The sequence below is a fragment of the Barbus barbus genome (assembly GCF_936440315.1).
Source record: "Barbus barbus genome assembly, chromosome: 31".
Lineage (NCBI taxonomy): Eukaryota > Metazoa > Chordata > Actinopteri > Cypriniformes > Cyprinidae > Barbus > Barbus barbus.
In genome coordinates, this window is record NC_136759.1 from 16,971,626 (window position 1) to 16,998,380 (window position 26,755).

At 36.7% G+C, this 26,755-nt stretch overlaps 3 protein-coding genes, 1 long non-coding RNA gene and 1 pseudogene across 9 annotated transcripts in view; 3 read left to right on the forward strand and 2 right to left on the reverse strand.

Annotated features, from left to right (window-relative positions):
- LOC306851194 (endothelial cell-selective adhesion molecule-like) overlaps nucleotides 1-12,146 on the forward strand; it is a 43,609-nt gene extending 31,463 nt beyond the window's left edge. The window contains exons 5-8 of one of the 2 annotated variants that reach the window (XM_079387340.1): nucleotides 6,022-6,066; nucleotides 9,104-9,226; nucleotides 9,322-9,451; nucleotides 10,589-12,133. In XM_079387340.1, coding sequence (XP_079243466.1) covers nucleotides 6,022-6,066; nucleotides 9,104-9,226; nucleotides 9,322-9,451; nucleotides 10,589-11,072 — 782 coding nt within the window. In that variant the 3' untranslated portion in view covers nucleotides 11,073-12,133. Of the gene's footprint in view, nucleotides 1-6,021; nucleotides 6,067-9,103; nucleotides 9,227-9,321; nucleotides 9,452-10,588 lie in introns of both variants that reach the window. The other variant, XM_079387341.1, reaches the window with a different exon arrangement.
- Nucleotides 12,147-12,809: 663 nt separating this feature from the next.
- Nucleotides 12,810-14,879, forward strand: LOC306851723 (V-set and immunoglobulin domain-containing protein 2-like; annotated as a pseudogene). Its single transcript has 6 exons — nucleotides 12,810-12,861; nucleotides 13,385-13,548; nucleotides 13,609-13,809; nucleotides 13,851-13,873; nucleotides 13,960-14,118; nucleotides 14,698-14,879. The product of its transcript is annotated as a V-set and immunoglobulin domain-containing protein 2-like (transcript).
- A 464-nt stretch (nucleotides 14,880-15,343) lies between these two features.
- Nucleotides 15,344-21,504, reverse strand: LOC306850911 (isobutyryl-CoA dehydrogenase, mitochondrial-like). Of its 3 annotated transcripts, none has more exons than XM_079386872.1 (11): nucleotides 21,361-21,504; nucleotides 20,653-20,753; nucleotides 20,396-20,565; nucleotides 20,093-20,202; nucleotides 17,454-17,530; nucleotides 17,241-17,378; nucleotides 16,972-17,107; nucleotides 16,623-16,720; nucleotides 16,379-16,531; nucleotides 16,182-16,284; nucleotides 15,344-16,074 (listed from the first exon to the last, which is right to left on the reverse strand). In XM_079386872.1, exons 1-11 carry the CDS (start codon nucleotides 21,473-21,475, stop codon nucleotides 16,019-16,021), a joined length of 1,257 nt encoding a protein of 418 aa, XP_079242998.1. In that variant the 5' UTR covers nucleotides 21,476-21,504; the 3' UTR covers nucleotides 15,344-16,018. The 3 variants fall into 3 exon arrangements, with proteins under 3 accessions (XP_079242998.1, XP_079242999.1, XP_079243000.1); XM_079386873.1 differs by having other exon boundaries at nucleotides 17,244-17,378; nucleotides 21,361-21,499; XM_079386874.1 differs by lacking the exon at nucleotides 21,361-21,504 and adding an exon at nucleotides 20,852-20,906.
- An 80-nt stretch (nucleotides 21,505-21,584) lies between these two features.
- LOC306851430 lies at nucleotides 21,585-23,796 on the forward strand. Its single transcript, XR_013782498.1, has 4 exons — nucleotides 21,585-21,857; nucleotides 22,355-22,419; nucleotides 22,516-22,608; nucleotides 22,702-23,796. It is a non-coding gene; the product is annotated as an uncharacterized lncRNA (long non-coding RNA).
- On the reverse strand, nucleotides 22,985-26,743 carry LOC306851429 (vacuolar protein sorting-associated protein 26B). Of its 2 annotated transcripts, XM_079387651.1 has the most exons (7): nucleotides 26,516-26,713; nucleotides 26,202-26,426; nucleotides 25,964-26,120; nucleotides 25,082-25,246; nucleotides 24,463-24,638; nucleotides 24,172-24,314; nucleotides 23,044-24,094 (listed from the first exon to the last, which is right to left on the reverse strand). In XM_079387651.1, the coding sequence occupies exons 2-7, from the start codon at nucleotides 26,422-26,424 to the stop codon at nucleotides 23,963-23,965; spliced, it is 996 nt and encodes a 331-aa protein (XP_079243777.1). In that variant the 5' UTR covers nucleotides 26,425-26,426; nucleotides 26,516-26,713; the 3' UTR covers nucleotides 23,044-23,962. The 2 variants fall into 2 exon arrangements, with proteins under 2 accessions (XP_079243776.1, XP_079243777.1); XM_079387650.1 differs by having other exon boundaries at nucleotides 22,985-24,094; nucleotides 26,202-26,743.
- Between the last annotated feature and the right edge of the window lie 12 nt (nucleotides 26,744-26,755).

Below are 26,755 nucleotides of genomic sequence, written 5' to 3' on the forward strand. Positions count from 1 at the left end.
GCATAATTGTCACAAATCCGGTTCATGGACTTCATTCGCTCGCCACCAGAAGTCACTCCTCCACCATATTAACGCTCTCATTGCACAGACTGTTTCACATTACCCCGGACTACATTTCCCAGCAGCCATTTCACTAATCCCATGCTCACACCTGAGACTGATCACACAGCTGTCACCAATCACACCTGAGAGCTATTACACACACACACACCATATAAACACATTCAGTTCTTGATTTAGTTGCCGAGTGTTGTTCTGCGTTTAGCACTCTCCAAGTGTTAACTCCCTTACCGAGCCATTCTGTGTTTGTTTAGTTCCAGTATTGTCTAGCGTTTATCGCTCTCCTAGTGATAGCTACATTACGGAGCCCTTCTGTGTTTTCTAAGTCTAAAGCCCGATTCGGACGGTAATTATTTCTCATATGGACATCTGAAAAAATTAATTTACATATCACCTCAGTGATAAAACTCATGTATTCGGATAACAATTTATTCACAGTGGAGGAGTGAGTTCTGGGATCCTGCAAACCTGAGAACGCGCAGCTCACGTGGCCAGTCACATGATTGTCTGCTGTAAATAAAATGAATTTTATTTACAAATTTATTCTTATTATTGTGTAAAATGTATTTAAAAATACTTATTATGTAAAATGTATTTTTATTATTCCAAGCATTAAATAATGTATAATCCTATTTATTATTTGATTATTTATAACTGGGGAAATACGCGTTATAGTTGTATATTATTATACGTGATATATATGCGTTTATAATACACATTTTAAGATTGTATTTCATACCTGCTGCATACTTACTTCCTTTCTTGCGACATTCACATTTACTGTAAGGGGAAACTTCATACGAAACTTGGCTAGATAGAAATAATTAATGTTTTTCAGATTAAAAAGCGGATAGTGGTATATCAAAGACAAGAGAAAACATCCTCGCTACGGTGTGGACATTCATTAAGATAAAACGCCGAGATTTCTTATTTCTTTTGTTGATGAGGCTCAACATCAGCGCTTATCCGTCTACAGGGATCTCTTCATTCAAACACAAATCATTCAAATGTACAATACTGTACATTTTCGAAGAGTTGATTTTGTTCTGACTGCTAATTATAAGATCATAACTGTCAAACGAGACTGTCAGAGATATCTGCATGTATTTATATTAACTTTTTGATAACAATTTATAACTGTAACTGCACAGTTTAACATCATATTGTAGGTTGGCATTAATTAAAAGATCTGTGTTTTTATTAACTGTGTGTTTTATTAATATTTATCTATTTTGTGAAAGATCTGTTGCATAAATAATTATGCAGCGCAAGTATTTTTACGATTTATTTTGCATTAATTATCAGATAAAACAAATCTTTAAATTAGTCATGTATCAGTTGCATCCTTTTACAGCCCCTTTTTTCATTTAAAAAATATGTTTGATGCAAAGTTAACTGTGTAAAATATTAAAATATGTTGTGAAAAAGATGATGGAACCAACTGATGTATATGCACAATTGAGAAATGCATATTTATGAAGATCAATTGCAGCCCAAGTCTTACAAGATAAACATTTCATTTAAAAAAAATCAATGTAATGCAAACATTTTCGAGAAATAAGTAATTTGTTCATAATTGGTGAGGGGAAAATGTGTAGCTGTGTGTACACACCATGAGTTCAACTTTCGTTTTGTGAACAGTAGGGATTAACGTTAGTGTATTTCATTCATTCACCGGACACAAACATACTTAAGTTTCAAATGCACTGGCACAGTTAACATTTATAGTATAGTGATAATAGCAGTCTAGATCTTATTTGCATTTGAAGTGATAATATAAATCCTGTAAACATATATATAGAAGGTAATATTTGTATTTCTCCGGCTCTCTGCACTGGCGTTTAACACAACCGGAAGTGTCTATGCACACACTCGCTACACCGGAAATCCAAGATGGCGGAGATATACGACTAGCCCATTACACCGAAGTACAACAGTTACCTTACGGTGTTCGGGAGTGTTCAAAAAGGGTTTAAACGCTGACTTTTCAATCGATTTCTTCTCGTAAACTCAGATATTTGGATTCGGACGGCAATTAAATTACCACACGACCTTGGTGTTTGTCAAAAAACAGTAGGTAATTTGGCCGGGGATTTTTACGGGGGTGGTGAGAGAAAAACACAGACGTCCTGGGCAATTAAATCACCAACTACCTCCTGTATATGGTGAAAATCACTTACGTCCCCGAGAAACAATTACCGTCTGAATCGTGCTTAAGTTTAGTTTGTTTATAGCCTCGTTTCCTGATTCCTGCCCATGTATCTTGAATCAACCCTTATCTCGCCGTTCGGACTCTGCTTATACCTGCTTCGTCAGCGCGGATTTAGAACGGCGTTACCGAGCATCCATTTGTCGAATCTCCGCTCTCTACCCAACAAAACGGACAAACTCCTTCTGCTCTCCCGGACAAACAAGGACTTTTCTAACTCTGCTGCTCTGTGTTTCACGGAAACCTGGTTGAATGGCGACATACCGGACAGCGCGATTCATCTGCCTAATTACCAGCTGATCAGAGCAGATCGGGACACAGAATCAACGGGGAAATCGCGCGGCGGCGGGACATGCTTTTACATCAATGAGAGGTGGTGTACAGATGTAACTGTGTTAAAGAAGATGTGCTGTTCAGATCTAGAAACGCTCTTCATTAACTGCAAGCCGTTCTATTCGCCGCGGGAGTTCTGCTCATTCATTCTCGTGAGTGTTTACATTCCACCGCAAGCGCACGTGAGCACAGCTCTACAGAAACTCGCTGATATGATCACAGAGAGTGAACAACAACACCCGGACTCTGTTTTAATCATTCTCGGGGACTTTAATAAAGCAAATCTCTCCTGTGAACTGCCAAAATACAGACAGCACATCACATGTTCCACCAGAGACAGTAATATATTGGATCACTGTTACACAACAATAAAGGACGCATATCACTCTGTTCCAAGAGCAGCTTTAGGACTCTCTGATCACTGTTTGGTTCATCTTATTCCATCCTACAGGCAGAAACTTAAGTCTGCAAAGCCTGTATTAAGATCTGTTAAAAGATGGACTAACGAAACAGAGCGGGATTTACAAGCCTGTTTCGACCTGACTGATTGGACTGTTTTTGAAGCTGCGGCAAATGATCTGGACGAGCTCACAGAGATGACACCAATGACTGCACATCTAAAGACCCCTCTGTCAAGCTCCTGAAGTTCGCAGACGACACCACACTGATCGGCCTCATCCAGGACGGTGACGAGTCTGCTTACAGACAGGAGGTTAAGGAGCTGGCTGTCTGGTGCAGTCTCAACAACCTGGAGCTTAACACGCTCAAAACTGTGGAGATGATCGTGGACTTCAGGAGAAACCCCCCTGCTCTCCCCCCACTCACCATTATGAACAGCACTGTGACTGCAGTGGAGTCATTCAGATTCCTGGGCACCACCATCTCTCAGGACCTGAAGCGGGATATTCACATTGACTCCATTGTCAGAAAGGCCCAGCAGAGGTTGTACTTTCTTCACCAGCTGAGGAAGTTCAACCTGCCACAGGACTTACTGAAACAGTTCTACTCTGCCATCATTGAATCCATCCTCTGCACCTCAATAACTGTCTGGTTCAGCTCAGCTACCAAATCTGACCTCAGAAGACTACGGAGAGTAGTCCGGACTGCTGAGCGAATCATTGGTACAACCCTCCCCACTCTCCAAGAACTGTACTTATCCAGAGTGAGCAAAAAGGCTGGTAAAATCACTCTGGACCCCTCACATCCAGCACACAACCTCTTTGAACTGTTACTATCTGGTCGACGCTACAGAGCTCTGAGCACCAGAACGACCAGACACAGGAACAGTTTCTTCCCTCAGGCAATCCATCTCATGAACACTCAATAAATAAACGTAGAACACACAACTAATTCATTATCCATTCACCACACTCACTTATTTTATTTTTATTTTCTCATTTCTAATTTGCACATACTTGACCTGTACATACATAGTCGCCTATATTATATATTATATATTGTGTATTTTTTATTTTTTTGCTGCTTTGTACATTGGTTATTGGCTATTTCTTGTTATTTTGTTTTATTACCTGTGTCCTGTCCTGTTACTGTCTTTCTGTTGCACTGTGGAGCTTCTGTCACTATAACAAATTCCTTGTATGTGTAAACATACTTGGCCAATAAAGCTCATTCTGATTCTGATTCTGATTATTGCTCAGGTTCTTGGATTGCCCCTCTTGTCAAGCCCTTTGGATATTGTTCGCCGATCGATGACCCACGCATGTCCTAGGAATACTCTTGTGTCTTGCCCTCAGCATAGCTGTTTATTGATGTTTAACCCTGCCTGTGTTTGACTTTGTTCCTTTATAAAAGCCTGCACATGGATCCGTAAGCCTCACGCCTCGTCGGCTCTGTAACAATAATTGTGTGTCAATAATACAATTGAACATTGGCTGTTAAATTAAATTGATAAATTGATAGAATTCGAATTGATAAACTATGTTTTTAACTCAAGGCCATCCTGTCATCAACAATTATTATTTGCTATGCTGCATTAACAGATTTATCAACAGTCATACAACATACATATTCTGTATAAGTGCTTCTTTTTTCTTTCTCTTTTTAATTGCTTTTACCTGTAGCACAACATGACTAGATAGAAAAGTAATCAGAATATGGTTATAAAGTTGTTCTGTTATGAAATCTATTTGTAGACCAACCTGGAAGACTACCATGCATTCCCCCAGAAATTTTGTTTGTTATTTTGGGAATTTTATATGCTGTAAAAATCAGTCAACTGTTTTAGACTTAATGTTGCTACTTGTTAACTATTTTAAACCATGCATAAAATGGTTTTAAAATTAATGTTGATTGACCGTAATTTATGTTATAGTCTCCTGAAGTAATGTCAACTACAATGCTTATTTTACTAATAAAAAAAGCTATTTTTAAAACCCATTCAAAATTCCTAGGGGACCTATTGACCAAAAAATGCTGTGTGCTTTAAGGCTTAAAACAAAATAGCTCTATTGATAAATCTTACTAAAGCAGAAAAAAGTACACTATGATTTTTAACACTTTTTTTTTTTATAAATGAATTCTTTTATATAGCAAGAAAAATGTTTCACAGTTCCCACACAAATATTATGCAGCACAGCTGTTTTCAACAGCAAATAACCACATTTTTCTCAAGCATTTCTGAATGATTTCTGAAGGATCATGTGACACTGAAGACTGGAGTAATGATACTGAAAATTCAGCTTTGCATCGCAGGAATAAATTTTGAACAGTAGACTGTGTTAAATAAGTTTTCTTTTTGTTATTATTGTTGTATTATTTTAAGGGGCTGTTTTTTTTCTCTGTGCTCGATCTGTTTATTATCGTGATGAAATTGGTTAGATGCTGTGAAAAAAGGAGGAGCACAGGCATCATATATCACTAATTTAGCATGTCACCCTCTCTTTGGCCTGAGGAGAGGTGGAAATATCTCTATCCCTCAGATCAGCCAGAGAGACACATTCCCATCTGCCTCTAAACACGACAAGTTTCACCTTGTCTGAGTGCCAGGAACATCTTACATATCTTCTGGCATGCTCTCTGAAGTCCTTATCAAACGATAAAGAAAGCATGACATTTTACAGTTACAGAAATAGAAAATGTGCAGTATCCAATACATTTTTCCCAAAAATATCATGATGATTTCTGTTGACATGTTCGTTCTGATCAGCACAAATCTTTGGTCGAAATACACGGCTGTGCCAGCTGTTCACAAAAGCTGGCTTATACTTATCAACCATGTAGCAAATTTCCTCCTTGATCCCAGGCACGTGGGTCTCCCAGTTTCTCTCCTGACGTGAGAGTCCTGAAGGAGGTGAGGTGCTCAGTAATTCTTCCCTCAGGAAAGACAAGTGTATCGTGTTCTCCTGGTCATCTGTCTTCCTCTCGCCCTCTCTCTGTCACTCTCATCTGCACATTCACAGAGTGGAGGTCCTGCCCCCAGCCTGTGCTTGTGCTGGGATACCTGGGTAAGGGAATAGACCCTAGGATAGAGAAAACTCCTTTAGATAGACTCTTGAGAGTGTTGTTTAGTTTATTCCTCAACCCTTGTTTGCTTGTCTTGAGTAAGGAACACTGTAAAAAAAAAATAGTTTCAACTTAAAATAATTTGTTACCCCGCCGACTTAAAATTATTTTAGTCAACTAAAATATTTCAGTCATCTCTTAAATTAACATTGAGTAACTTACAATTTCAAGTTGACTAAACAAAAAATGAATGCTGTTCGTTTGAACTTTCTATTCATCAGATTCCAAAAAAATTTATTATGATTTCAACAAAAATTATTAAGCAGCACAACAGTTTTCAACATTGATAAAATAAGAAATATTTTACAATCAGCAATTTAGTATATTAGAATACTGGAGTAATGATGCTGAAAATTCGGCTTTATTATCCCAAGAATAAATAACATTTTAAAATATTTTCAAATAGAAAACATTTATTTTAAATTGTAATAATATTTCACATTATTACTGTTTTTACTGTATTTTTTAAAAAAAAGCAAATAAACACCACTTTGGTGAGCATATGAGACTTTTTTAAATCTTGGTGACCCCAAAGTTTTGAAAGGTTGTGTAGTTGCCTTTTAAAGGTACACTTAGTATTTTTTTTAAAAACAGTTTTATATGTTTAAAATTCTGTAAGCCCCCTGTAATGGGACATTTTTACTTGAAGTAAGAATAAATAAATGGCTGACTGTGAATACAATGCTGTTGATCAAAAACAGTCTTTAAAGATAGTCTTTGAAACATCATTGTTAAAATATTGTATGATATGATTAGAAATATGTTTGAAATGTGGCCTCGCAGGCTTTGAATCTGGCCAGGGTTATTTCCTGATCTCACCCATCACGTTCTTCATATCATTACTCATCTCCTCAGGTCATGACAGTGTTGGATCATCATTCTGTGAAAAATATACAAAGTTCACACACTATTTTGAATCCCGCAGCACCTCTAATCTTCACAGAGGTTTACAATCTGCACAAAACCTTGGTCAACAAAAAATGGCAAAAAGGACAAAAACAACAAAAAAGCTTAAAGCTTGATAAGCATTTTTAGCAATCAGCCATTTGTATCAATGTGTGTCAGTGTGATTAAAGTGATTCAATATCCCAAGCATATCAGTCTAAAAGCATATTAAACATCATCCTACCCCTTTCATTTTTTTTTCTTCCCTCCCATTGTTGAAATTATGAATCGTGTGGTGCTGTACTATTTGTGTGTCTTGTTAGAGAGCTAAAATCAGTCCTGTGTCTCATAGTTTCGAAGCAACACAAACTGAAGGTTTTTATGAACAGACCATTGAAGTGGTGATTTTATGAAGTCAATCATTTTAAGTGACACTTCATTAGTATAAAAGTGCCTGTGAAATCTGTAAAGCCCAGACTGGGGTCCCTGGGCGTCTGGCCTCGGCTCTGGGTCACTGAGGAATTTGAGTTTGGCTGCTCATCACTGCAGGCCAATCAGTGTGTGGACAGAAGCTACAGCAGCAGATGGTCGACTGCAATCTCTGCCAACACTGTAATAATGGCAGAAATGTAATGTTTGTTCTCTGCCTTGATGGTTTTAACTTCTCGTCCTTCTTGCCAGCATCATGCAGTGAAAATAGGCATAGTATTGTCAACATAACTGTAGCCAAGTCATTAACACATATGTCTCATATGTGTCCGTCATCATGACAAAGTGCTCTCATAAATAGGGATTTTAAAGGATTGCACTCTTATTTACTTCCTATATCATCTTATTTGAAAAGGGTGGTTTCTTCAACTTTGTACACTTTTATGGCCAAAGTGTTTTTTATGCTTTTTACTGAAACTACTAGATTATTAGGTTTTTCTTAAATGAAGGTCACTTAAAAACGTTTTGGAAACTTTTTAGCTTTCCTTCATCATTTACCTTTGCTATTTTTCAAATGCATTTTATGTACAAATGAGATTTAAAAAAAAAAATATGAATGAAATTTCAATTTTCCACAAATTATAGCTGTCTCGTATCATTTCCACCAAACCAAATTAATTTGCCTCTTTTTAATAAAGTTAGTGTGCTTGTTCATTACAAATCTGTGGTGGACATTTTTATTATTTTATTATTTTCTCCCATGATGTATGTACTGTATGCAGTATTGGGAAGGTTACTTTAGAAATGTAATAGGTTACAGATTACAAGTGACCCTATTTAAAATGTAATAAGTAGTGTAACTATTTCAATTACTTAAAGTAATGGAAAAATTAATGTAAGTGATTACATTTGAATACTTTTTGATTACTTTTCTAAATTTCTAAATAAACTGTTAATCATTTTCAAACATTTAAACCAGGCAGGGTTACTTTTACAGTAATACTTAACACTGATTACTGTCACACTTTCAAAATCCAAAAATAGAAAATTTTCAAAAAATATAATAATTTATCTTTATAGCACAGCCACCACAAAATCAGACTTTAGCACCTCTTTTTACGTTGAGATTGTTCTGAGGTTACATACAGATTTAAAATCATAACAAGAAATAGTTTAATACAGTTTTTTAAATCAAATCTTTGCATAGCTATGACTTTATTTAGAATTAAGACTGGAGTAATTGCTGTTGTTCAGCTTTGCCATCACAGGAATAAATGACATTTTAAATATATTAAAATAGAAAACAGTTTTTTAAAATTGTAATAATATTTCACAATATTACTGTATAAATACACCCTTAGTAAATATAAGAGGCTTAAATCTTACTGACCCCATACTTTTAAATGGTGGTGTATACAGTTTAACAATATTAGTGAATAAATTGAACTGGTGAGAGTGGGAAAGTTTATTTTTTATTTATTTATTTAGTTTAATTTCTAAAAGTCCTCAGGGCCAAACGTGCCTGTAATTGAATAAACACCCATAATAAGCAGTCGCATGCTACAATAGGTCACAACAGCTGAAAGATACAGAGAGGTTAACTCTATTGAAAATACATATTTGATGTTCAATTATGACATTATGAATGCTTGGTTGTATTTTCAGATGAGAGGCAGGGCACCCTTCGACTTAGCAACCTCACCAAAAGCATGTCCGGCAAGTATGTTTGCCACGCCAGCAACACGGCTGGGACTGACAGCTGCCACATCAATCTAGAGGTCTCCACCCGTAAGTATCTTTCAAAAAGATTAATGCAATATTCTATATTGTAGATTTCAGTAATCACTATATTTGTAACCTAACTGTTCCTCTTGTGGCTGCAGCTAACAATGCCTGGGTGATCGCCGGCGCCACGGTGGGTTCCGTGGTGGGTCTGATGGCTCTAGTTTTATTCTTGATCTTCATCCTGAGGAGAAGCCGTGACACAGAAGAGGAGATGGCCAATGATATCAAGTGAGCATGTGTATTTTATTAGGATATCTGCAGTGTTGGGAGTAATTTACATGTAATGGCATTATGTAATTTGATTACAAAATAAATGTAACTGTAATCTGTAACAGTTACTAAGAGAAATGAAAATGAAATGAAAATGTTAACGATTACGAAGGGGTTTACATCTGAATGCTTCTTGAATTAATATTTACTATTTCTTGTTATGATTTTATGAATCTGTATTTAACCTCAGAACGAGGTCAAAGTAAAAAGAGGTGCTAAATTCAGACTTTGTGGTGGCTGTGTTTTAAAATGAAATTATTATCATTTTAATTCAAGTGATGAAGGATTTTGAAAGTCTGACAGTATTCAGTGTTGAATCATACTGTACCCTAAAAGAAATATGCTAAAAAAGTATTTGAAATACATTTATTTTATGCTAAGCATATGTACTTAAAAAACCTGCAATTGTACTTTTAGTATACTAAACTGGTATAGGCCTACTTAAAGTCTGCTAAATTGGAACAACTAATTTTGCATAGGTAGTGTTATAGTCTTAACTAAAGATATACTGAAATAAATTTGATTGTGCTTAAGTGGAACTATTGCAAGTGTGCTATTTTAAATATCTTGCATTTATAGACCGATATTATTAAAAGATCATACAATCCACATCAATAGTGGCATTAAAACACATTTTAGGATTGATATTAAGAAATGTGCATTGTGCACAAGTAGTAGTCCAAATAAAGTTGAATTCTAATTTTTTATATCAGTAAGTCTTGAGCGATAATCAGTGAACATGTTAATAGATTTGAACTATACATAGTATGAAACAAATGAATTTTAAATATATTACTTTTTTACTAGGGTAAGGTTAACCTGCCTGTTTTAAAAGTCTGAAAATGATTAAGTTGAAAACATTCATTAGAAATTTAGAAAGGTAATCAAAAAGTAAGAAAAGGCAATCAGTTACATTAATAAAGTAATTAAAATGGTTACACAACTTATTACATTTTAAGTAGGGTAACTTGTAATCTGTAACCTTTCCAAAGTAACCTTCCCAACACTGAATATCTGTACTTGATTTTTACACTTCATCCATAATGCTACAGGTTAGATGTGTGTATTGCAGTATCTGCTTTCTATTGCATTAAGGGAAGATGCACAGGCTCCGAAACGTGTCTCCTGGGCTAAAAGCGGCACAGGATCGGACATCATATCAAAGAACGGCACATTGTCCTCAATAGCCACTAGCCCTCCTGTACAGGACCCTCAGCATCCACTCCAAAACAACCATTACCCATTCGCCCCTGGTGCATCGGACACCGCCTCCATCCTCACCACCTCCGGAAGCACAACCACCTTCCGCCTCCGCCCAGCGGAGCCCAACCCACTACACGGCCTGCCCGGATACAACGCCAGCGGCACACCAAATCACACACACCGCCACCATCACCACCATCGCCATCACACTCCCGCAGTCCTCAGTCCCAACAGCTGCTCCACACAGAGGACTGAGGGGCCGCAGCCGCAGACCCCACGCCCGCACAACATGCCAATAAACACTGCTACCCTGTCCCGCATGGGGGCCGTGCCCATCATGGTGCCCACCCAGAACCACGCCGGGTCACTGGTGTAATGGCCCTCAAGACTAATAATGTGCTAACGACTAGCCAAACGTATGTGGAGAAGGGTTTCGACAAATGTGACGGTAAATTTGGCAAATTTTTTATACAGAGTAAAGTACAGTAAAATATAGTTCCATATATAAAAAAAACACCTTTGATTTGTTTTCTAAAATATTACATGTTTTTTTTAATGAGCTTAATCTGTGTTTTGATGCCTGAACACTCTGTGAAGTTCTTTTAGTCATCTTTTCGAACCGTTTCACTGACCGAGAACAGTATTTTTCATTTATTTTTCAGTGTGTTATACATTATGATGGGACGCAGACGTCCACTTTTTGTAACAGTTGTGTTTATGGATTCAGATTTGTCCAGTTATTTAGACATTCAGTTAAATTTATGACAATAACCTTTAGCGTCAGATGTTCTTGTGCCTCTTGTGCCTCCGTTTCTCTCAGGAGTTTTCGCTTTTTCTGTCAAGTGGTTGACAGATTTCAGAAGCAGCGCATTTTTTATTTCAAATGTAAGTTCGTTTAGAAATTTAGAGAGAAAAGGGATGACTGTAAAGTAGAAAGTAAAATGAGAGCCTGTGAAATTATGTACATGTAAAATATGATTTAGAGAACAAATAAATGCCAGTGTCTGCCATGCTTGTTTACTGGAGCAGGAAGGACTATTAATTTGTAAAACAATTGATCATGTAAGTTACATGGAAGTGTCCATTTATTCATTTGTGTGTTCATGATAATGTATGAAAAACTAGCCTTGTGGTTTAATGACTTGAATATTGGAAGCAATGTTTTATGATTTTTGATAATAGTGTTAATGCTGAATGTTATTGTGAATATTCTGGTTGAAGATATTGTTTACTCTGTAAGCCTTTTCCACTTATTTTGTTATTTTCAAATTGGCATTATATGGAATTGAAGGCATTATACAGTAACTGTCCATATGATGGAAGCAGAGATGTAAGAAATGGGCTCAAAGTGGAAAATGCCTCAGTGAGGTTCAAGTGTTTAAGTGGTGGTGCTTGTTTTGATCACTTACCATAATGTTCTGCTTATTAAACCAATACAAAATTGCATTGTAAAACATTTTTTAAAGAGTTAAACTAGCACATCTCTTTAATGCAATATTTTTCTTCTTTTTAGTTACTTTGTCTACAGGAGTTCTCAAATTGATATCCCGGACGAGCCCCCGATTTCTATTATGGCCATAACAGAAATACAGTGTTTTCTTGTATCGTGGGAACCAAAATTCTTTTAGAAGTAAGAATAAAATTAATATTTAGAATAATATTGGTTGTCTTAGAAGACGGCTATTGAATGGCCAACTTTTTCATGGGTGGTTTTGGTTAAAAATGTTCTATTTATCCTATAGAAATCATTTGTAAAAATATTTTTGAACATTACAAAAGCCAGATGTGAACTCCCACTGGAAAAAATTAGATTTTGAATGAAGTTGGCATTTTTTGATACTAAGATACTCTTCTAGGCCACATGTCTTTCAAGCATGATAAAAAATAATAACTCCGAAGTCTGAATATTTTTGCAAGACTTTCTCCACTACAGTTTATCCAACAATTTTAAAGAAAAAGGTGCTTTAGTGAAGAACAATAAGAAGTGTTTAGTCACACCTGCCTTCCCTTTTTGCAAGCACATTCTGGACGTTGTGCTTTCTGTTAGTCAGAGCTGACCAGTTTTGAGCTGTTCCTTATCTCAGTGCAAGGACAACTAAATATTAGAAGCATAATGGCATATGGTCACATTGTCCTCACAACCTACATTTTGTTCCAGTTCTTCGGTGAGTAATTCCTTCACCCTTTTTATTAAATATCAATTTGAAATGGTTTATATTAGTAAATAGAAAATTCTGTTTCATTAATATATGAGTAAATATGGATTTACTAATATAATAAATATCACCCTAATGTTCAAAAGTTTGATTGTGGCAAGATTTTTTTATGTTTTTGAAAGTCTTGCTCACCAAGGGTGCAGTTATTTGATCAAAACTTCAGTAGAAAGGGTAATACTGTATAATATAATTACAATTGCTTTCTATTTTAATATATTTGAAAATGTCATTTATTCCTGTGATGACAAAGGTGAATTTTCAGCAGTCAGCAGTCTTCAGTGTGACATGATCCTTCAGAAATAATTATCAACGAAATAGTCATGCTGCTTAATATTTTTGTGCAAACTGTGACACGTTTTTTTCAGGACACTTGTTTTTCTGAAACTTTAAAAGAACACTCACAATTGAAATCTTTTGTAACATTCTAAATGCCTTTACTGTTACAAGGTATAGAGATGTTCTCTTTGTACAGATGTGCAAGCGGTTGTGGTTAAGCCCTCTGTGTTTGTCCGGTCGGGGTCATCGGCTGAGCTGACCTGCACGTTTGATACACATGCCTCAGAGGGCTTCAACCTGGAGTGGCATTATGCCTCTCCAGGAACTCCTGCCGTCCAAGCCAAGAGGATGAGGACTCCTGTATTTAGAATCAGTTACAATAAACCACCACATCTGATCTCAATGTCCTGTTTGACACAGGTTCTTCACTACAGTGGGAAGCTGTCCTGGGTGAACTCTAGGGAGGGAAGACTGGCTCTCGTGCAGAACCCTCCAGTGTCGGGCGTTGCTTCTGTCAGGATCATCAATGCTGAAATATCTGATACTGGGTTGTATATGTGTGTTCACCAACCCCAACGACTGGTCCAGCAGTGGACAAGGTCTGATCAACCTCACTGCTAGGTAAGAAGGATCATGGATTTTCAAACTTTTTGATGCCATAGACCCCCAAATATAATAACCTCCTGTGATATATTTAAATTTATGTATTAAATTTTACACGTTTATTTTCCCACTTTTTCAAGCTTTGAAACTTGTTCTCTCCATCATCAGCTCCTCCATCTGTGCCAGAATGTTGGCTGCAGGTATACTTCTCAGAGGGGAATGATGTGATTCTGACATGTAATTCGTCTCAGGATCACCCAACACCAGTCTATTCATGGCATAGAGAGCAGAATGCAGCCCTTCTTCCATCAGACAGTTTTGTTGAAGGTAGGAAACAATCAGCTGCTGCTATAACAGTAAATCTGGCACCTAGAAATAGAGCACGGATGGCACAGATCTGCTCAATCAACTTTTATAAAGAACCAAACAGGATTATATAAATCCAAAAAATCCCAAAATTTTAAATTTACTCACCCTCAGGCCATCCAAGATATAGATGAGTTTCTTTGATCATGAGAGCAGATTTGGAGAAATCTAGCATTACATCACATGCTCACCAATGGATCCTCTGCAGTGAATGGGTGCCGTCAGAATGAGAGTCCAAACAGCTGATAAAAACATCACAATAATCCACACCACTCCAATCCATCAACCAACATCTTGTAAAGTGAAACGCTGCGTGTTTGTAATAACCGAATGCAATCAAAATGTTTTATAGTAATTAATAATTAATGGTTTCATTCTTTTGTGGCTAAAAATAAATATTAATTTAAGTACATCTCATTTGCTGTCAGTAAATTGTACATGTATATCACCATTAGTCATCAGCCACCCAGCTAGATATCTAGATATCAACCTTCAAAAATCCATACAATTACTAAACATCCTGTCTCATTTGTTCTTCAGAACAGCACACAGGTTCTCTGATGTTGCACAACCTGTCTGATGCCTTCGCTGGAACCTACACATGTAAAGCGTCTAATGAACTCGGTCAGGCAGAGTGCAGCATAAACCTCACAGTGTACCGTGAGAACAACACACACACAGCTCTAAAATCACTGAATACATTTGACATGGTGTTCTATTGATAGATGCTCCTGACATTGTTTATGGGAATCTCTCTGTGTGCTGTTGTTTGATGTAATGGACTTATATATCATTTATCTTTCACATGGAAAAGGGAGAAGCACGTCCAGAAAACATGCAGAAGAGGTTAGAAATGCATTTAAATCGCTATAAACTAGATGTGATGTTCAACATGTTCATTCATTTTTCTACAAGGCAGGTGAAAAACAATTCAGCATCTCATCAGCAGAGTGGAAGGAACCTACTACTCTTTCAGTCCAGTACTGAAGACCAATCGGACTTGAAATTGTCTCACTTCTGTCCAGTTGTTTAGAAGTTTATCAGATGTTTCTTTTGCATCTGTTCTACTTGTTTAATTTCTGAGCCTACAATAAATATACACCTTTCCATGTACCTAGAAGCGTACCTTTTGTACTTATTTCATTCATTAATACTATAATGATGGATTAAAGCTACTGAGACCTTTGTAATGTATAGCATTTTAATTCTTATTGACTTTAAGAACATTATAAACTCATGCTGACAAAACATACAAAAACAGATTTTCAGAAATGATATAAAGATCAGATTTATGCATATTGTATTGAAGACCAACAATAAAAAGCCACAGTTGAATTGGTTTGATTTTCTGTGCTTTCTCACAAACGATCTCACAAAGACAGCTGTCTGTGATAAAAAGTAAGTTCTGAATATTGAATTAATCTGATATCTATATAGATACACAAAATATTAGATTTGGGGATTTATTAGCCTTAATTCTATGATTTCAACTAAACTAGTGTTTCAGTAACGTTTGTAAATGCTTCGTTTTAATGTTATAGCCAGTGTTTCTCTTTACATACCGTTTCATAACCTGCCAGTAAACAAACCAAATTCCTCAGTGTTGTTATAATAAACACTGTAATCTAGATTTACTAATTCACAAGTTTAAGGCACAAACTTTCTGAACATCCTGCATAAAATACTGTCGATATCTCATGATCAAAATCAACAGATGCTGGAGTGTGAGAGACCAGTTATCTCTACAGTCATATGTGGGACATATAAATACAGAAGTCACTCAACCTTATATCTAGGATGAACATTTTAGACAATGAAGACATAAACGTTTTTTTCCCATACAGGAGACCATTCATTAACATCATGACTCAGTGAGCAAACTTCTCGCAATGATCATCCTCATCACTTCATTTGTACCTAAAAAAAATAATAATAATAATAAGACATATATAATTGTTTTTTAATACTATTTTAAATATATTATTAGATATATTAAAATTTTTTATAAGACAAAAACTCTTTACCCTCCAATATCTGATGTACTCTAATGTCTCTGACGTACTGCTGCACTGCATAGTCCTTTAGGTAACCATAACCTCCATGTATCTGTAAGGCCTGGTTACATATCTGAAAGAGATGATCACAAAAACTTGAATGTATTTATGTAACAACATCAAACAGCTCATCACAATCCCACAGAGCAATGAGTATATACACTCACGGAAAAACATTCATCTGTCACAAAGAGTTTGGCCATTGAGCAGAGCGAGACCGCCTCCGGTCGCCCCTCCTGCAGGGCCGCTGCCGCCTGACGCACCAGCAGCCGAGAAGCTACCAGCTTAGTGGCCATCTCAGCCAGCTTAAACTGCAGGAACTGAACACAGACGTCAATAATAACTTCCTATTTCTGATAGGACATTTGACTGAATCTTAGACAGATCAGTGCTAGACAATTCATCTTGTACCTGGCTGTTTGATAGTGTTTCTCCAAACTGTTTCCGCACACACATGTGATCTCGGGCCAGAAGCACAGATGCATGAGCTGCTCCAAGGGAACAAGAAGCTGTGGGTTCAAAAGAACAAGCGTTAACCCTTGTGCTGTGCTGAAAATCCTTAGAAAAATTGCTTGTAAATCTCTTTTCTCGTAAAGCTTTTTTTAATTTTTATTGAAAAAGCATTATTTGTGAATATTCCTGAATATTCAATGTCATAACATTCAAAATCCTCTCTGGGTTAAAATGACCAGAACACAAATCTGTCAAAACAAATAGGTTATCAAAAAAGGTTTCAAATCAAAGTTATGAAACAATTCACCAATATTAATTCTGCCTCCATTAAGGCCTTTCATGGCAATGTTGAAGCCCTCCCCCTCTGCTCCAAGCCGATTGGTCACCGGGACAGCGCAGTCCTCAAATATCACGGCTCGGGTTGGCTGCGAGTTCCAACCTACCTGAAAAATGTTGGTACACCCATTATAAATCACAACAGTGATGATATAACTCAATCCTGCCATCTGCTGGACGATCTTTACAGCTCAGTATTCCTGTCCTACATAAGACATTTACACTGAAAATGTTCATTACCTTCTTCTCTTTTTTGCCAAAGCTGAGTCCAGGGGTTCCTTTTTCAACTACCAGACAGGAGATGCCCTTAGGTCCCTTCCCACCTGTCCTGCACATCACCACATAAACATCTGTGTCTCCCCCTCCACTGATGAACGCCTGACCAGAAACAGCAGAAGTGTTGGGAAGCTGCATGGAGATTTTTGTCAATTTCTCAATCATTTTTCAAGGTACCTTGGTGCCATTCATGATATAATGATCTCCTTGGAGTTTTGCACTTGTCAAAAGTGAAGCGGCATCACTCCCACTACCTGAGGGGAACCAAAAAATAAATAAATAAATAAATAAAATAATAATAATAAATTAATATAAATAATAAATTAATTAATACAAAAATTATATTTTATATATATATATATATATATATATATATATATATATGAATGATTAAAACTATGGCATCAATGTCTTAAATAGCTAGGGCGTAAAAATAATCATTTTAAGTGTAAGCGTAAAATTTCATTCACATTTAATATTTTTGTTAAAAGTTAAAATGTCCCTAAATGTTTTTTTATTATTATTTCTATACTACTATATCTATACAAAATTTCTACTTTCATTTAAGTTTAGTAATTATTGTGTTTTTGTATTTTTTTTTATATTTTGATATTTTAAGTTTTTCATCTAATATTTATATTTTATTTAGAATTAAATAGTTTTAGTTAAAGCTTTAGTTTTGGTGCTCTAGCGATAAACAGAACGGCGTGCGTCTTGCAGAAGAACATTGTAGCCGGAGCTACTTCTCTCTGTTTATGTCTACAACGAATCACACAGGTACTCTGCAGCAGTCCCACCAGTACCAGTCCGAATATAAAACAATTATGTGTACTGTAGTGTTTAAGATAAGCCAAGAACATGATTTGGAAAATGGATTCATGAAGTACTTGCGTATTATATTAATTATTATTAATATAAAAAGCTTTATTAATTTTGAACACAAAAAAGTTACGGACTGCAGCTTTACAGTTACACATTTACATTTATTCATTTAGCTGACGCTTTTATCCAAAGCGACTTACAATTGCTATATACAGGTCCTTTTCAAAAAATTAGCATATTGTGATAAAGTTCATTATTTTCTGTAATGTACTGATAAACATTAGACTTTCATATATTTTAGATTCATTACAACACAACTGAAGTAGTTCAAGCCTTTTATTGTTTTAATATTGATGATTTTGGCATACAGCTCATGAAAACCCAAAATTCCTATCTCAAAAAATTAGCATATTTCATCCGACCAATAAAAGAAAAGTGTTTTTAATACAAAAAAAGTCAACCTTCAAATAATTATGTTCAGTTATGCACTCAATACTTGGTCGGGAATCCTTTTGCAGAAATGACTGCTTCAATGCGGCGTGGCATGGAGGCAATCAGCCTGTGGCACTGCTGAGGTGTTATGGAGGCCCAGGATGCTTCGATAGCGGCCTTAAGCTCATCCAGAGTGTTGGGTCTTGCGTCTCTCAACTTTCTCTTCACAATATCCCACAGATTCTCTATGGGGTTCAGGTCAGGAGAGTTGGCAGGCCAATTGAGCACAGTAATACCATGGTCAGTAAACCATTTACCAGTGGTTTTGGCACTGTGAGCAGGTGCCAGGTCGTGCTGAAAAATGAAATCTTCATCTCCATAAAGCTTTTCAGCAGATGGAAGCATGAAGTGCTCCAAAATCTCCTGATAGCTAGCTGCATTGACCCTGCCCTTGATAAAACACAGTGGACCAACACCAGCAGCTGACATGGCACCCCAGACCATCACTGACTGTGGGTACTTGACACTGGACTTCAGGCATTTTGGCATTTCCCTCTCCCCAGTCTTCCTCCAGACTCTGGCACCTTGATTTCCGAATGACATGCAAAATTTGCTTTCATCCGAAAAAAGTACTTTGGACCACTGAGCAACAGTCCAGTGCTGCTTCTCTGTAGCCCAGGTCAGGCGCTTCTGCCGCTGTTTCTGGTTCAAAAGTGGCTTGACCTGGGGAATGCGGCACCTGTAGCCCATTTCCTGCACACGCCTGTACACGGTGGCTCTGGATGTTTCTACTCCAGACTCAGTCCACTGCTTCCGCAGGTCCCCCAAGGTCTGGAATCGGTCCTTCTCCACAATCTTCCTCAGGGTCCGGTCACCTCTTCTCGTTGTGCTGCGTTTTCTGCCACACTTTTTCCTTCCCACAGACTTCCCACTGAGGTGCCTTGATACAGCACTCTGGGAACAGCCTATTCGTTCAGAAATTTCTTTCTGTGTCTTACCCTCTTGCTTGAGGGTGTCAATGATGGCCTTCTGGACAGCAGTCAGGTCGGCAGTCTTACCCATGATTGCGGTTTTGAGTAATGAACCAGGCTGGGAGTTTTTAAAAGCCTCAGGAATCTTTTGCAGGTGTTTAGAGTTAATTAGTTGATTCAGATGATTAGGTTAATAGCTCGTTTAGAGAACCTTTTCATGATATGCTAATTTTTTGAGATAGGAATTTTGGGTTTTCATGAGCTGTATGCCAAAATCATCAATATTAAAACAATAAAAGGCTTGAACTACTTCAGTTGTGTTGTAATGAATCTAAAATATATGAAAGTCTAATGTTTATCAGTACATTAAAGAAAATAATGAACTTTATCACAATATGCTAATTTTTTGAAAAGGACCTGTATGTCAGAGGTCGCACGCCTCTGGAGCAACTAGGGGTTAAGTGCCTTGCTCAGGGACACATTGGTGTCTCACAGTGGATTCGAACCCGGGTCTCTCACACCAAAGCTTTAATGAAAATAACACTGATATGTCCCAAAAAGGAACACTGAAAAATGTGATCCTGAACTTACCAGGTTCTGTGAGACAGTATGAGGCAAACTTCTGCATAGAGCAGAGATCAGGGCAGAATTTCTCCCTCTGGTCATCGTTTCCAAATGTGTCTATCATCCAGGCACACATGCTGTTTTAAACACAACCAGTAAACATCATGTAAAACCTAATTAACCACGAAGAACAAAAACTGCCAAGCACATGCACCACTTTACGTAAAAATATATTTAGTCCAACCTTATGTATTATTATGATGCAGCAACAACTTTAAAGTATTATATTAGTAAACTAGTAGGGATATTTATGAGGCATAGATGGCTCACTTGTGAATACTGATGTATGCAGTAGTGCTGACACAACCTGTGGATAAAGCCTCAAATATGACAGAGGTGTCCAGACGAGAGAGTCCCGACCCCCCAACATCAGGGTTCACGTAAATCCCACCAAACCCTAGCTGGGCGGCTTTCCTCATGGCCTCCACAGGAAAAATTTCCTACAAGATATTAATGAGGCTTAACTTTGGTAAACGCTTCAGCATTAAATATAAACAATAAGCACTACTGTCAGATGTGCAGGTTACCTTCTGGTCCCATTCTGCCATATGTGGTGCCATCTCGTTGGCAGCAAAGTCAAATGCCACCTTTTGAAACTCTTTTTGTTCATCTGTGAGTCCTATAGAGGCTGTGGAGATATATGCAGAAATATGTTTGTTATATATACTAATATATTAATGTTATCTACTGTATGTATTAGCAGCAGTATATGTTGTAATGACCAACAAGTATCAAAGGAAACGGCGTCTCAGCCAATCAACTGCGCTCGATACACGCCCCCAAATCTGATTGGTTGATCTCATTAAAAGCCAACCAATAGCGTTGCACGAACCCGATTAAATAACGTATGTTATTAAAACGTAAGATTTCATAATAAACTATCAAACAACATTTTTTAATGAAGTGTTATATTCACTCAACAATCCTGCACAACTGAGTTTACTAACAAAAATTTTGATTAAAATGACGTTAATGTATTACTCTAATAAAACTCAAATTAAAAACAGACTCGTTTTTACCAAACACTGAATGTGTGACTTCCACAGAAATAAGGCCATCGACATATTTAAAATCATAAAATCATATGAGATTACAATAAATAAAATCTACATTAGATTTACACAAACTTTTGAATTTTAAACACATTCACTATAAGTTAGTAGTCCTAAATGGCTTGTCCTTGCCTCTCTAGGAACACTGTTATTATTATCAAATCTTTAAATAATTTGACTTACGATCGATGCAAGCTGCTATTCCTCGTCTCTGTACACTATTAAATATTAAACTGCGACTTCTACCGATGCTATATGAACCTAATCGGACACCTACGAGTGCCCTAGCCGCCGCCATGTTGATTCAATGACGCGTTCAATCACCGCGGGGATGATGGGTAATGTAGTTCTAAACAGCTCGGACTTGACAGGTAGCTTCAAGTGAATCATTCACGCGCAGCATCAACGCAGCTGTAGTTTTTTTTATACCACGCATGAATGTAAATTTAACTTGCAAGCAGTTTTGATCATTATAAACGTTCTAATTTTAATATACTTTTATTCTGTGGTTGTGTTTTAAATAAAAGCAGACTAAATCCAGAAATGACCCTCCAGACCGCATGCGATCTGCCAGGGCGCTGTTTTATCACGAGAGCTTGCATAAACAACATTTCCTCGCATTTAGTGAAACATGCCACCCAAGAAAATAACACGAAGCAGCGCTAAATCTAATAAACATTGTAAGTAATCTGCTTAATATGAGGGATGCATCGTTTTTTCCACAACAATTGGAAGTCTATTCCCACCACATGAAAAAAGAACGGGAAAAAATGTTTATGTAAATCAAAATTATGACATAAAAAGTCACACTTATGACAAATGTTAGCTTTTTAACTCATAACTTAGTATGTCATATTTTTGTTTTACCTCATTATTACATAGTATCTCATAGTTTTGACTTATCGCATACTTATTCCAATTATGTCATAATTATTTTTCACCTCAATTATGACTTTGTACCTCATCATTTTGACATTTATCTCATAATTGTGACTTGGTGTCTCACTTTTTCTTATGTGATGGAAACTGACTTCCATATGAGGAACAAGTTCAATAATGCAGGAGCTTTTTATTGAAGGAGATTTGTACATGTTGTTACTAGGTTAACCTAATTATCTCAACAACTTAATTGTGAAGTGATGCTATATGATATTATCTTGTCATCCTCCAACTGCAGTTTGGAATTGAGGACCTCAAAGCCCTTCCCAGACCGGATGCTGGGATTGAGTGAGGAATTATCAGGTGGACTATGATTATTTGTGTTGTTATTGACTATGTTTTTCAAGAAGCACATGCAGAACATTCACTTATATTGAGACCTGAGACTTTTCTCCTCAGGCACGTAATTTCATGAGAGATATGAAGGTGGGCCAGCAGGCTTTCTTTTACCACAGTAATTGCAAAGAGCCAGGTATTGCTGGCCTCATGAAGGTGAGGAGTCGCTACAGCAGAAGCTTAACACCTTATCATTATCACCACATACATAACAATAGTGAGAATGATTTCCATTAACTATTTTTACAGATTGTAAAGGAGGCTTATGTGGACCATACACAATTTGACAAGAACATTGTGACCCCTCCAGCAAAGCAGACAACCCTAAATGGAGCATGGTGTGTCTTAACAGACCACAGAAACATTCATAAAGATGACTTTGTTTTTGCCTTCAGAACTGACCACACATTAATAATTCTGTATAGGTGGATGTTCAGTTTGAAAGGATGACCAAGCGTTTCATTCGTTTTTTAAATAAAAAATTAGCTTGTGCTTGTCTCCTTCAGATCACTTCATATTACCATATTTGTCTACATTGAGAAGACAGTTATCACAGTTTATTTTAATTTCGGAGAAAAAAAGGAAATCATTGAATGCAGAGGTTAGTAAATTTTATTACAATAGGGGTGATTAAATAAGCCTTTTGCAGAAGTTTTCATGGTTGCATGGCTGTTAATAGTATACCTCATCACCTGAATAGCTAATAAGCCATTAAACAAATATTTAGTATAATACAATGTCATACACATGGAAAAAATGGACAATTCACCTTAAAAATGAGTAGCAAACAATCACAAGAAGGATTTACTCGATTACAGCATTAAACTGCACTCTTGAGAACACTGGAACCTTGTGCTGCCGATGATTCTGCTGATTCTTATTTATAGGAAATAAACTTTAGACACCTGATCAAAAGAAAGAAAAAAAAATCAACAATAAAAATATTCATGTTAAGTAAGTTAGTAGTTCCCTTATTAGACATTTCTATGGAGGCCTCCATTTGAAATCCCCTAAATGACAGAATAATACTGTGCAGAGCTCTATGAAGAGTACATGAAGCGCTAAATTTAACATAAAAGATCACAGTAAATCTCATTTTGGGCTCATTAAACAGGACAAAGTACAGAAGCTAGTTTCCGATTTCTCAGTGTACTTGACTTAGGCAAAATTTGACCATAACAAGAGGAACGTATTGAGCCTTACAACTTCATGAAGCACAAATCAAACACACAGCGGCGTACATGTGAAAAGATTGTGTCTGGCATTTCAAAACTGTTGGTCACTTTTGAATAATGGAAATGTATGCAGTATTGGAAAGAGAAATAAAAAAATATTTTGTAATCTATACACATAGTTGGACTGCCTTTTACAAGCTCAATTCTCATTTTTGATCTCATTTCACTTTTTCGGCAAAAATCGTGTTACATTTCTTCCTTTGAGATTCATAAAACATTATTTTGATGTAACAAGGTTCATTTGAGATCTCGAGGGAACATAAAGCGTCTTGCGTCTAGTTACTCTCCTCTTTGGCTTGTGCTGACGCAGATTCAGAGTTTGATCCCTCATATCTCTGGGCGGCAATGGTGGCCTGTTGGGACATACTTCTCCTCACAATATCTCCTTTCCTCCAGAGTGTGATCTCCTGTTGAGAAAGATCAGCAATGTATTTTACTCATTTTTAAGTAACAAGTAATGTTACATTATATGTGGAATCCGGACCTGTTGTTTGAAGTATCGTCGCTCTTCTTCATCTATAAGGACTAGGTTCAGGTAGTAACGCACAGAGAACTTCTTGTTGATGTCTCTCATGGTGGGCGTCAACTCGTATCCAGCGAGAAATAAGCGGATGGGGATCGACTCGCCTGAAAAGAATAAGGGAGCAAAACCATAACATTAAGTGCATGTGAAAATAATGCATTTCAGAAAAGTGTCGAAAAAGGAACCACAAAAAAATCATACAATATGGACTATAATATCATAACATAATACAGATGACAGGTTTAGCTTTACCTTTCACCGGTGCCCCATCCATGATCTCATATTTGGCAATGGTGTCATTTTCGTGGTACACACTGGGTCCTGTTCCAGTCGTTTCCCGTTTTATTATATCGATTTCCATGTGTTTAATCTTTATCCTCACAAGAAGGAAGTAAATCTTTCCTACGATAACATCCCTCAGATGGTATCTAAACAGGATGCAAGAAATTATATTATGATTAAAAAACATTCAATTTTAGGCCTATTTTTGCATTGTGACATTTATATATTTTGTATGCAATATTATTAAGCACATTTTACAACATCTATCTAGTTATCCATCTACACACACATCTATTTAAAAAAAAAAGTATATTTTATTACTGTATTTTTTGTTATTTTGTAACTATAGATTAGATATTATATATATAAATAATATAAAAATACAACATTTTTGTAATAAAAATTAAGACCGTAAAATGTGCTTAACATTTTCATTACACATTATAAAATAAAATTTTCATAAAAAATAACTATATATAAGTATTATACACGATATAATATATTTTTCATTTTTGGGGTTAATTGTGTCAAACATTTTGGTGAATCTAACTGTTTTAACTTCTATTAATGGCACAACATGGGTACTCACTTGGATTTGTTGTATTCAAACTCAATATGGAGACAATCTTCAATTCCTACTTCCATCTTGATGGAGGAGTTGAGCTCTGGATACGTGCACAGCGTCTGTACGACAATATCCATCTCTTTACTGATATCATTTAGCCTTCTGCTGATTGTCGCTCGCAGAAAGTATCTAAACAGATCAGAATGAAGAAATTCAGCTACGTTCTGTACTTCCCAACAAGACACTTAACACACTGTACATTCGGGTACTGACTCCATGCTGCTGTATTGTTGTACACTACCAGTCAAAAGTTTTTGAACAGTAAGATTTTTAAAGTCTCTTCTGCTCACCAAGCCTGCATTTACTTGATCCAAAGTACAGTAAATTTAGCAATATTTTACTATTTAAAAGAACTGTTTTCTATTTGAATATATTATAAAATGTAATTTATTCCTGTCATTTCAAAGCTGATTTTTTAGCATCATTACTCCAGTGACATGATCCTTCAGAAATCATATATACACAACTGTTTTAAATATTGATAATAATAATAAAACAATGTTTCTTGACCAGCAAATTAGAATGATTTCTGAAGATCATGTGACACTGAAGACTGCAGTAATGATGCAGAAAATTCAGCTTTGAGCACAGGAATAAATTACATTTTCAAATATTTTCAAATAGAAAGCAGTTAATATATTTCACAATATTACTGCTTTTGCTGAATTTTGGATCAAGTAAGTAAATGCAGGCTTGGTGAGCAGAAAATAAATATTAAAAAAATCTTACTGTTCAAAAACTGGTAGTGTGTATGACAATATATCCCATAATTTTCTGTATTTACAGAACCAACACTAGCTACAGATTTACTCTAAGCACCAGTTGAACGGCAATTGAACGATTTACCTCAGTTTGACATTCTGGCCGGTGTAAGATTCATAGGGCTTTTCCACGTGCGTGAACTCAAAGTCAAAGGTCTGGGACTGCGAAAGCTCACCAGGTCGAGCAAGATCCTTCACTAAGGACACAAACTCATGGTGGTTCCCTCTGTCATAGTACAGCTCTGTGAATCACAGGACACGTTTATATACACATAAACACCAGGACTGCTTCTAAACGTCCATTCAAAGACGGATAAACTCACCAATCTGTCCGACGAACTCGATTTTGATCCCATAGTGCTCCAGCCTCTTTCCAGGAGTCTTCAGAGTCACGTTAACTTTCCCACTTACAGTTTCACCATCGTAGAAAAGGAAATATTTGTCCTTTTTGCCATCTTCGGTTTTGTGCTCAGCTTTCTTCCTGGTCTCGGCGTCATTCAACACGATGTCGATCTCAGCGGTCTGTCCGAAGCCGAAGAAGCTCATGTCTGATGGACGAGGGTCAGTGTCAGTGCTGCACGATCATAGATCACCTGATTGACAGCAGCTACAGGTTCTCTAGCGCTCTGATAGTTACCTTTTACCAAGTGGCCTTCAAAAACAAGCGCATACGCCGTTTGACTCTGTTATCCGCGATTAAATGGAGATATCAAGATATAATGCTCGAAATCTAATGCATATTTCTGTCTGGTTTAATTAATGTAGCTCAATTTACAGCAGGACAGGAGTCGGGAAAGATATTTGCCCATAAAATAACTCCCGCACTTCCTGGATCTTCCTGCAGGGGTTATTTCAAAATAAGAGTTCCGGTTAATTT

What these genes read in the sequence shown, in the direction of transcription:
- LOC306850911 (XM_079386872.1), bottom strand. Translation starts at nt 21,475, where the DNA reads ATGGCGGCGGCTAGGGCACTCGTAGGTGTCCGATTAGGTTCATATAGC. An exon ending in ATACTGTCTCACAGAACCTG is followed by an intron (nt 17,531 to 20,092) that starts GTAAGTTCAGGA and finishes GGTTCCCCTCAG; the next exon opens with GTAGTGGGAGTGATGCCGCT. An exon ending in TTGGCAAAAAAGAGAAGAAG is followed by an intron (nt 17,108 to 17,240) that starts GTAATGAACATT and finishes AACATTTTTCAG; the next exon opens with GTAGGTTGGAACTCGCAGCC.
- LOC306851429 (XM_079387650.1), bottom strand. Translation starts at nt 26,424, where the DNA reads ATGAGCTTCTTCGGCTTCGGACAGACCGCTGAGATCGACATCGTGTTG. An exon ending in TTTGAATACAACAAATCCAA is followed by an intron (nt 24,639 to 25,081) that starts GTGAGTACCCAT and finishes CATCCTGTTTAG; the next exon opens with ATACCATCTGAGGGATGTTA. An exon ending in GACGATACTTCAAACAACAG is followed by an intron (nt 24,095 to 24,171) that starts GTCCGGATTCCA and finishes CTTTCTCAACAG; the next exon opens with GAGATCACACTCTGGAGGAA.